The 11,686-nt window shown below is 33.2% G+C and overlaps 1 protein-coding gene across 1 annotated transcript; it reads right to left on the bottom strand.

Annotated features, from left to right (window-relative positions):
* Positions 1-636: 636 nt before the first annotated feature.
* On the bottom strand, positions 637-4,192 carry LOC143554685 (protein neprosin-like). The gene is made up of 7 exons (XM_077044387.1): positions 3,895-4,192; positions 3,680-3,766; positions 3,329-3,598; positions 2,228-2,392; positions 2,083-2,136; positions 1,851-1,997; positions 637-1,213 (listed from the first exon to the last, which is right to left on the bottom strand). The coding sequence occupies exons 1-7, from the start codon at positions 4,069-4,071 to the stop codon at positions 836-838; spliced, it is 1,278 nt and encodes a 425-aa protein (XP_076900502.1). The 5' UTR covers positions 4,072-4,192; the 3' UTR covers positions 637-835.
* Positions 4,193-11,686: the final 7,494 nt, after the last annotated feature.

Genomic DNA, 11,686 nt, shown 5'->3' with positions numbered 1-11,686 from the left:
ATCAAGTGTTTGATGAACATCTCATCCACCATAACTTTGTGAGTCTGTGACATACCATTTTCATTTTCTTGAATCACAAGTTTCAAAGTTAGTTAAGATACCATAAATTGTCTTACAAGCATTAATAATGGCATCTAATGTATTTAATTTATAGGTTTTCATCATAGATGATTATAATATTATTATAATAGATGTACCACATGAATCTAATCCGTAAAAGAGATTCTACATATATAGACAATCTGTGTAATTATTTCTTGTAGATGTCATGGAAATGTTATACCTATGTACTAGAATAAAATCATAAAAGACCATCACCCATTATTCGATCTTCTTTTGTTTACCCATATTCTTATCCAGTCTAGTGGCCTTCAATCTATCAAACCTAACACATCATTTGTGCATTGTTTGATTACAAGTGTACATAATTTTGGTAGTAATTATAAACTTTTTTTTAAAAATAATAATAATAACTGTATTTTTTTATTTATTTAATATTTCAAAGGAAACCCATTCAACTAATTTATTGAGTAACAGCTCAAAAAACAACAAAACTTTAAAAAAAAAAAAAAAAAAAACACAACCCATACTATTAAAGAAACATTACCACGTCCTCTCCATTCACTTAGAATTAAGAGAAGCACTTTTCAAATACAACCCAAAAAAAAGAAGAAAAACCACCAAAACTTCCTACTGCATAAAATGTCACATGTACCATCTAAACCCTACAAATTGACCCAACAAAAAAGAAAAAAAAAAGTAAAGAAAATTATATAACATAAAGGTAGATTTTAGATTGAGGTTAAAACTTAAAATCAAGGGGGTGTTACTACTGTTAAGGGCAATTTGGGTTTCTTCCAGGGCCCCCATAGTAAAAGTAGTGACCCCAATCACTATTGCTCCCAGTTTGAACATCATAACAGTGGGACTGCTCTGTGAAAGTCCCTATGTCTCTTGGGGACTTGAGATTGTTTTCTTTGTCAACAACTTGAATGTTTCTGAAATAGCTTGATTTCCCAAATCCTTCCTCCGGGAACCGCCCGCTGCCCATTTGAGTTGACGTGTGCTGCCCGTCCGGCTCTGAGTTCACCACCTCGCCTCCCCATTCGATCATTGACGCGCTGTCGGCGAGATAGGAAAACAAGAACGATGGCCAGTAGCCCAGCACGTAACCGTTCCCAAATTGCATCCACCAGTTTCCCTCCTTTTGATCCTGTAAAATAATAACAAGATGAAAAAAAAAATTAAAATATAAATATATTTGCGGGTCAAACTAACCTGACCCGTTTGACCCCTTACCAGACCCGGCCCGTTTGACTCATTACCAATCCAACCTGTTTAACCCATTACCTAACATGTTTGACACATTACCCATCCAACCCGTTTGACCCCTTAACAGACTTGGACCGTTTGACTTTGACCCGTCTCGATTGACCCATTACCAACCGACCCGTTTGAGTCTTTACATCACCCGACCCATTTGACCCCGTTTGACCGATGTAGGTCCACCTCATGCAAATTTGACCAATTTTTTAATGCTTGTTGTCTTGCAGGCAGCAGATTCAATTAACCACAAACACACCACTAATTATGTCAGTAGTGGAGAAACCAAAGAAGATGCCAAAGATTCTCAGAGCATTTGTTCCAAGATAATATTTTTTTATCCACATATTCAATAACTTTAGTTTTTTAAAATTCAAGAAACAAGAAACACTACAAAAGGTGCCACTTTTTCCAAGTAAGAATGAATATAAAATCAAGAATTCAAGATAAGTGAGCCATTTCTCAGTTAGTGCTATAATAAACAAATATCAGTGGACCAAAGTCAGTGGGTTGAAATTGGCAGTTACCTTCCAGACAAGAATACTGATATCATATTGTGAATTCCTATATGCAGAAACAGGGGAGATGCTTGCACCCATTGCTATGTTGTTGTTTATTTGAATGAAACCCGAGCATAGAAGATTGTAGCAACCCGTTGCTTGATACGCGTCACTCTGTAAAATCAAACAAATATATGAATAAACACACAAACAAAAGAAACATGTTCCATTCAAATCAGTCACAATTTGTATTACTTACAGTCCAATAAGTGAACAGTCTTGTGTTATTATCACCATAAAGGTCCGGACTGACCTGAAAATTATCAGCATTTTGAACATTGAAGTCGAGCAACCGACACATAAACGAGCAATCATCAAAAAAATAATTGACACTTTCTTGGTACCTGCCAACCGGCCTCGATGCTGTTGAGATCTTCACCAAAAGAACCGCCCAATATCCAAATTTGAGACAAGCTAAATTCGTTCGGTTGTTGTATCTTTGGTTCCCAAACATTCATGGTTGCTTTTGCTCCGTAGTATTTGTCTCCTTCAACATAAGCTATTGCATGCTACATGTGACAAAAAAAACATTTGTAATTAAATCGATAGCCGAATAGACTTAAAACTTTAATAAACATAAAGAATGGCAAATTACATCATTCTCTAATCATTTTACCTAAATAAAATGCATGTAATTAATTCGATAACCGAATATAACTAAAACTTTCATCAACATAAAGATTGGCAAATTACATCATTCTCTAATCATGTTACCTAAATAAAATGCATGTAATTAATTCGATAATCAAATAAAATAAAAACTTAAATAAACATAAGGATTGGCAAAGTTCATCATTCTCTAATCAGTTTACCTAGATGAAATGCATGTAATTAATTCAATAATCAAATAAAATAAAAACTTAAATAAACATAAGGATTCATTTTACCTAGATAAAATGCATTCAAGCTTAAAAAAATACCCATTAATAATTTGGTACTAATTTTGGTTAACCATGTGGTAATTACTGATTACTAAACTAAAGGTTGCAATTTGCATTCAAACTTAAAAAGGCATACTCATTGAATAATCAGTACAAATACAACATGGGTATTTTATATTTTGTCAATAAAAGATACTAAATTATCTGTTCTACTTATAAGCTTAATACCAAATTGTCAAAAAATTTAAGTCAATTTTGAGTTTAAACTTTAAAACTCAACAAAGCCCACTTTTTTAATAATTAGCACAAATTATAAATGTGTATTTTTTTTATTTTGTCAAAAGGTTGCTAGTTAGTGTGTTCTTTTACAAACTTCATGCCAATTTTGAGCTTAAATTTTATAAATCTCAAATTCAAAAAGACATACTCATTGAATAATCAGCACAAATAAAACATGGGTATTTAATATTTCGCCATAAAGATTCTAAATTGTGTGTTTTGATATAAATTTTTTACCAATTTTTAACCAAATCTTTTTACCAAATATGGTGTTAGCTAGCTCACCTGATGACCACTTTCATTAACAAGATCTGGATCTGCAGATTTAGGCATGATTCTAGGAGCAGCAGTGCTTTTATACTTCTTCTTCCCATATTTTTTAACAGAACTTGCTCTCAGAACATCTTCCTCTTTTGTTCTTCTGATAGGTATTGTATCCTCAGGGCACATGCCATTCACGTGCCACAGCTGCTTGAGTGTGCTTTCTCTCTCATTGGACTCTGTCTTCACTTTGTTGTCATCATAAAGCCCCTCTGGATGATAGTTAGGCCTCATCTAAAAACACCCAAGTCATAATTTGTTTCAAAATACAAAAAAGTTTAATAATTTGATAAAATCTTGAATGCATAAAAAAACCTGAATTTTGTGGTCTTTGAGAAATGGGTGATCAAAAGCTGGTTGCTTGGAGATGTGGACACAATCAATCATATCCCCATCTGGGCTCTGTGAAATCATACAAATAAATGTCATAATAATTGTCAAATAATAACATAAAGTTCATATTTTTATAAAAAAATAATATCAAGAAATTAGGCAAACAAAGATTAATAAAAACTAGGGTTGAAGAAAACCTGAATGGTCTTGACAGGGGTTTTATTGAGGCGCTTCAAGTGCTTATGAACCTTAAGCTTCTGTGTTTGCGGCTGTCTAGCGGCGGCGCAAGATAGCAAGGAGACGACAAACACGAACAAGAACAGGCCTTTGAGTGCTATTCCCAACTGGGTCGTGCTAAAATGCGCAGGTGCCATTGATAATAAGAGGTGTAAAACCAAGAACCCAGAAGAAAGATGAAAGCTTTTTTCAGAAAAACACCATTACACAGAGACTGGTTATCCTACGCAACCGTGAAAGTGGTAGCAGATTCTTGATTCTCTCATATAACACAAAGATTCTCTCTCTAGATTGAAGTTTGGATATACAAACACGAGTGGTAAATAAAAGATGAAAATATTATACTGAGTACGGTGGTTGGAGAAGATGGGTGGGGATGTATTAAGCGCATCTGCGGCCACTCAATGGCTTTCTTTGTCGTATTATGATTTGCTTTTCCGATTTTGCCCCTGACCCATTTCAAATTATTGTTTTTACTTTTTGACAATACTACTCTCCTTTCTCTTTTACAGTTTCACCTTGGTAATAAATACATTGACTGATATTTATCTAAGAAAAGCTCGTGTGTCGACACCTGTTTAAAATTGGCTCGTTTGTAAACGAGTTGGTTGGGCTAGGTTTAGTTTCTAAGCTTGCTCGCCTGGTTCGTTTAAACTAAAGTGAAAGTTTCGATGTGTAATCTAAATTACAACCCATAGTTTTTTATATGGATTATAGATTATATAGTCTATCAGTTCTACATTATGTGATATAAAGCTAAACGTATTAACTTTTTCGAGTATACCAATATGTGTAAAGGTATAGAATCTAAAAATGTTTTTAAAGAGACGAATCGGCGTGACGCAACACAAGTCGGCTCGTCTACATTCCTAATTACATGTTAACTAAAATAAAAACTTATTAGTAACTTATTGGGAAAATTTCACATCTAATAATAAAGACTAAGTTTTAGAATTTTTAATTAAAAGTACTTAGTTTTTCCTATAATAAAGACTAATAATTTTCATCTTGTAAAAGCTTCTATCAAAATAATATTTAAAAACTATTGCGTGTACTGTGGTGTGTTGTGTTTTTCAAGTTTTGTAGTGGTTTGAAAGTTGTAAATCACTTGTCGGACTCATGACTTCAATAAAATGATGCATGAGAACCGAAGCACATGTAGAGAGTCGGGCCACCGATTATCCCTTTAGTTAGAACTTTCAAGCAAGCTTTGCTGTTATGGGAAACTGCCAAGCTTGTTTCTCACATATCAAATGGTGACCTTCATGCAAGTGTCGAGACAAAGCCATACAACTTCATGTGTTACTAAAAGAGTCATGTAATGTTTTTCAGTTGTAGTTGTGTCATTGTTGATGTAAATTAAATGACTTGTTTAGCTCGGGCTATAACTAATAGAGTGTGTGTGTGTGCGTGCGCTCGCGCATGCGTCAATCACGAGATATCTTTCATAGTGAAATATTTCACATTTAACATAAATAAACGAAACTATTTAAATGACAAACAAATAAAGAACATGGTGTTTTTTTCTAGTTATCGGTAATTTGTTAAGGAATTTTCACACCTAATAATGTCTAAGTTTGTCAATGGTTATATTAATTAGTTTTTCTTCCTATAATTTCATTTTCATTAGGTCTTCCAATCCCGTTACTCAAACATCAAAAATTAACAAAATTATATACAAATACTTATATTAATTCTCGTTTGTTTACACTTGAAGTCGTAAATCACTTGTCGTGCTCATGGCTTCGATAAAATGGCACATGAGAACCGAGGCACATGTCGAGAGTAGGACCACCGATTATCCTTTTAGTTAGGACTTTTAAGAAAGCCTTGTAGTTAAGGCAAGCTTGTTTCTCATACATCAAACAGTTTCTTTCATGCAAGTGCGAAGACAAACCCATATAACTTCATGTGTTGTAAAAATAGCCATATCTTTAATGTATTCGTGTTACTGATGATGTAAATTAAATGACTTATTTAGCTCAGGCTATAACTAATAGGATATACATGCATGTCGTCCCGGAGAAACCTTTTCGTAGTGAAATATTTCACATTTAACAAAATAAACCGGAAATCTTGAAATGATCAACAAACAAAGAACGTGCTATGTTTTTCTACTTAACTAATATACGATGATGTCTGATAGAGATGCATGTACTCGTATTACTGTCTGCTAGAGCACCAATTATTATTGGACCTCCTTGAATGGCTCCTTAAAGAGCACTTTCACATGTCCGGTTTGGAAAAGTTTTCAAACGAAAGTCACTTCTTTCCCTTTAAAGTTAATAATAATAATTTCAATCTAATAACTGTAGTTTTGTTAGTTGTATGATTATAATATATAAACATGTAAATATTTGTTTTTTAACGTATAAACAATGTTGATTGATACAATTTTTATTCATTTATTTTGGTTTTCTACATATCTAGTATAAAACTTAATACACATTAGTGACGTACAAATAGTTACATTAGTTAAACAAAGGTTAAAAAAAACTAGGTGAAATTTAACAATTCTGTTCACTCATTTATTAAAAAAACAAAAAAAACAAGAAAAAAAAAACAAACCATTCCTTTTATCTATACAGTTATGTGGGTTTAAAATAAAGGTGTATTATTTTATTAATCTCAACTATTATTTTTTAGTCATTGTCGGTCTCAACTAATGAATTGACTGCAGACAGTCACATCTTTTAACGTATTTGTTCTATACCAGACCAGTACATGCATGATATTTGTCAAGTACCCGTAGGGTATCGAGTATACTTGGGGTATCGGTGTACTCGATAGTTTGTTAAAAAAATTCCTTTTTGACATTTTCGTCTCTCTATTTTTTTTACCTTATGGACCAATGGCGTGAGAGAGATGGTTAAGGTGTGAGATGTTAAGATCTCATGTTCAAAACCTGATTCAATGAGGTTCCCCCACGATGTTGATTTTCTCCTTGATGGTGTTCTTATATGAGTCAGACATGGAACGATAAAATTGTTATTGACGATTGACATCTCGTATCAGGAATACTCACTCGGACATTGAATGTAGTTTCAAAAGCTGTTAAAAGAAACACTATTAGAAACTAAATTACGATACATTGAATACATATAAATGTTACCATTAAATAATATCCTTTTAATTTTTATGTATATAACATACAAAATAATAACGATGTAACACATATATCAAAAGAAAAAAAAATCGTATAGTTAACCTATCAGAAGGAAATATTATTAGACAAGTGTAAGAGGAAAATAAAATTAAAAATTAATTTTTTTTTTGAGTTTATAATTTGGGTATATAGTTCGGATAACGGGTATATAGTTTCGACTTTCGGGTAATGGATGGAGTTCACATACCAGCAAAAAATTTTAAAACTAATCTCCTAGGCTCAATACATGTCTTAGATGTTTCATGTTTTAGTTATACCCGTCGAGTTTAGTTTTTTTTTTTTGGTTGCAAAATATAAAACAAGTAGATGAGAAGGGAAAGATTAATTGATCTATCATATTTAATAAAATTACCTTATAAAATGTATCATTTAAGTTATGTTAATAACTTTATGTATATCGTAACTATTTGTTATTTTATGACCCCGCCATTTAAACGAACACATGTTTGTCTTAAACTCTTAATAAAATGGATTGTGGACTGTTAGAGATGTGAATCAACTATGCATATTCTTGCATTTAAAAAAATACTGTAATTGACAATGTAAAAGGTACATAATAAAGAAGATTGGATATGCTAAAACTTAACCTTTTTTACGTGTGACAATTTAATTCTCCCATTAATTTTTCAGTCCAAGAGAAGGGGTTTGTTTCAGTCATTTAACGTATGTTCTGAAAGCTGGGTTAAAAGGAGATTGTTGAGGGTAAATTAATATAGCGGTTAAAAAAGGACATGATTGGATTTGAAATGTACAAATAACAATTATGAACGATGGAGATGGTCTGTCCCTGTTAAAGCTTTGTCTGTATCTACACCGCACATGGGTCTATCCAGCCATCCATCCATCATCATCATCACTTACCTTTCGTTTTTATATAAGATTCTCTTTTATTATATGTATACATTTTGGAAAAAAAATACATAAACACTGTTTTTTATTATTTAAATAAAGTTTTATATTATTATTACTCATACTTTTTACACTAAAAATCACTAAAATTTCTTTCTTTTTTCAAATAAATAATCTTTTATAACTTACATTTTTCTTCTCCTTCACACATAAATACTTTCAAAAAATATTTAAAAAATAAAGTGGTGACATGAACTTTTCAAACACACAGAAAAATCACTGCATATTCTCTCGCATTCTCTCACAACACCATAAATCACCCATACATTATGAAACCTCCATTCACAATTTTTTATGGATAGGATGTGAATGCTTTAACAGAAAATGCCATAAGTCGGTCGAGCTGTTCCGTGTTGGAAAAAGCACACCACGTATGCACCAAAGACATCTTCCATCCAAAACACTATAATTAGGAAGCCTTTATGATTAGAAGAAAGAAACAACAGGTTCGAGCTCGTTTTAAATCCATGTTCTGAAAGCAAGTTTGTTTTAGCGAATAGCAAAAAATCTGATCAACACATAGGCCAATTAGTCTATATCAAGAAAATCTTCTCAGCAAGTAGGCTATGTTAATTGTAGCGAAAAATCCTAATTAGCAAGTGGGACTAGAGCAAGAAAAACTGGTTAGGCAAAACACTAATTAGCAAGTTCGTCAGTAGAACGTACAATAAGTTCAAAAAAAAAGAGCCTGGTTAGCGAGTTGGCCGAAAACTAAAAAACTGATAATCAACTGAGCAAGTAATCGATGTCAAGCGAATTTGGAAGATTATTCCAGGAATTGAATGATTAACCAAAATCCGAATCCAAACATCGATAAGAGCTGGTAAAATTCAACTACTAACACTAACCCCATTTATAAGTACTCATGCCTTCTTCCCCATCGGATGTCATGGGAATTCTTTTGTTGGACTCCCATATATAAGTACTGATGCACGAGCCGATATTAAAATACCCTTTACCAATTGCCTCTATTAATATTCTGGTGGAAAACTCCATGAAACATAGAACCGAATCAACAGATGACCAACTAATGCAGTCGAGCACTTTATTAAGATCCATTTTGAAAAAGAACGTCAATAATGATGTTTTCTTAATCCACGTTAACGTCACATAATAAGAGGTTCGTCCAATATATTTCTTTCTTTTTCTAAAACCATTTGCGTATATGGAATTATCAAGTCCATTACACCTTTTAGTCTATTAGCTAGGACTTTGGATACCACCTTGCGTATGCAACCGAGTATATTAATCGATCAGGATTCTGAAAAGGATTGCGGATTCGAAATCTTCGGGATGAGATGTATGAAAGATGAACTACACCCATTACCAATTGTTTATAGATCGTAAAATGCAATCAAGACATTGTGGAAGTGTGTTCTGATTAGGTAACATGAGTTTTAAATGACCACAACTTTTTCATATGCTAATATTGTGAAAAAAAAAATCAAACAATAAAATCGAGCATTTTTATTTCTTTTGTTTGATATTGCTATAATTTATAATTAGTTTAAATAAATTAACATGTTGCGTGAATATATGTGTATGTGTATCCTGCTATATTACGTGGGCAACCCTTTAGTATGTATACACAAATAAACCATTTTTATACAAAATTAAAATAGGCTTGTGTATACTAAAACAATTTATCACTAAACGATTTAAATTCTTTACTATAGATGTAGACGTTATAATCAAAGATCAATTGGTCCAACGGTAATCCTATTACTTTTCTTATGGAGTTGTGTGTTCGAGTAGCACCTGTATCATTTTGTTCCAGATTAAACCATGGGTTTTTCTTTTGGCATTAGGTTTCCTCTTAGGTGAATGGGTTTGGCCACCACGTTAATTTATTCTTCGATCAGAAAGATGATCTACTTACCAGAGTGATCCCGGATGTCCTAACATTTGCCGTTAAAAAAGGTTGTAGACGTTATACAACACATCTAAATATTCACACAAATGATTTTACAAATATCAACACTTACTTAAAAAATTAAATGCCAAGCAACAACCAAAAGTTCATCTACAAATTCTAGTCCAAATATGTTATAAGATGCACTACAAGACATGATGATATTACAAATTTGGATATACAAAACAAACTCTATTTTCATCGTATTTATTAACTAATGTAAAGCAAGAGTACGATATGTCCATATGGTACACATGGAGCACTACTTATGAGTTGTGAGTGTCATAAAGAAAGCGAAACAAGCAAGTTGTTGAGTACTGCCAAATGCACAAATTACTTGGCGGGTGGACAACCAAAACTAAAACCTAAATACGAAAAGAAATCCCTTTTAAAGTATCATGCATGACTATATTATCTTGAAACCTCAAAAACGTTTACCTTGATATGAATATCTAACTCTAAGAACATCCGCGATGCTAAATATTCACAAATCGTCACATACGTCATATTCCAAACTTTCCTTAAAAACCTTTGTTTTATTCTACAACAACAAATTAAACTTCTATCTATAATATGAGAGAGAGAGAGAGAGAGAGAGAGAGAGAGAGATATGACACCATGGCCATCACCTCCTGTCCGCATCTCGTTTACATGCTTGCTACACGCTTGAGCTTACAAACTTGCTCCACAATGGAAAGTTGTGGTTGGCATGGTTTTTGATAGACAAACTTGGCCACTAGAGCCGTCACAGCGTTGAGGGTGCTCTAACTATGTACAAATTGTTTTACCTGGCTACATATATGAAATTTTATCTACCGATAACTAAAATAATAGATCACGAGAGGCTAATAGGATTACCTTGGGTCCCATGATTCAAGTCTTCCATGTGAAATATTCGCTTTCAGTCCCTTTTTTGAAACCAACATTACAAACGACTCAAAAGACCTTTTTAGGTGGGGGGGGGGGGTCATAGATATATGAAGTTGCCTTTTACCATTGGATTACCCTGGACAACCAGACTTTAAAAAAAGACTCAAAAGACGTTTTTAGGTCATCCTATGCACGCCAATGAGCTTGTGATGGGGTGGTAAGGAAGAGATTTGATATTCAGATGTTGCATGTGACCCATTCGATTCTTGTCCCTAACATTTAGTTTCACCGTCACTAGGTGATGATGGGAGACTAGGTGAGCCGATGGCTTTCACTAGCTGAATCACTGAACTGGACGGATTTTATCTCATCATATTGTCATGCATTCGGGCAAGTGTTCACGGACGCTAGGCCTAGGTAAGGGTTTTTTTCATATCAAAAGACGAGTATATTCCGATGCAATGAATTTAGCTGTTCGAGAAAAAAGGGTGATCCTATGCACGTAATAATGAGATGCCAATAGTGCCCTTGAAATTATCACCAGAAAGATAAAAAGCAAACGAGAGTGAACAGATCAGGGTCCTCGTGAAATACAATTGGATGCACATGTAGCATAATTTCAGCTCACATATATGTAGATGTAGGCCAGGTATGCATGCTTATTTGCTTTGCTTTGGTTCATATCTTGTGGTTGGTTATTTACCAACCTTTTTTTATTCATAAGTAAAACTTACTTTCACAATTTATAAGTTTCTATTCGGCTGCCTCTAGTCTTGGTTAACTTGTGCTTAGATAAGCTGACTCATTTTCAAATGATGCTTTTATATTACCCTTTTAATAAGTTAACAATAATGCATTAATGCCAATTAATCAATCTTAAACATAAAGTAAGTTA

Source organism: Bidens hawaiensis, unplaced genomic scaffold (assembly GCF_021521415.1).
Source record: "Bidens hawaiensis isolate Kalapana, Puna unplaced genomic scaffold, B.hawaiensis_p1.1 tig00017786_1, whole genome shotgun sequence".
NCBI classification, from domain to species: Eukaryota; Viridiplantae; Streptophyta; class Magnoliopsida; order Asterales; family Asteraceae; genus Bidens; species Bidens hawaiensis.
Note: the sequence above shows the minus strand (reverse complement) of the source record. Positions and strands in the feature narration are given on the sequence as shown.

What these genes read in the sequence shown, in the direction of transcription:
- LOC143554685 (XM_077044387.1), bottom strand. Translation starts at nt 4,071, where the DNA reads ATGGCACCTGCGCATTTTAGCACGACCCAGTTGGGAATAGCACTCAAA. An exon ending in GACTGTTCACTTATTGGACT is followed by an intron (nt 1,998 to 2,082) that starts GTAAGTAATACA and finishes TTGATTTTACAG; the next exon opens with AGTGACGCGTATCAAGCAAC. An exon ending in TCAGTATTCTTGTCTGGAAG is followed by an intron (nt 1,214 to 1,850) that starts GTAACTGCCAAT and finishes ATTATTTTACAG; the next exon opens with GATCAAAAGGAGGGAAACTG.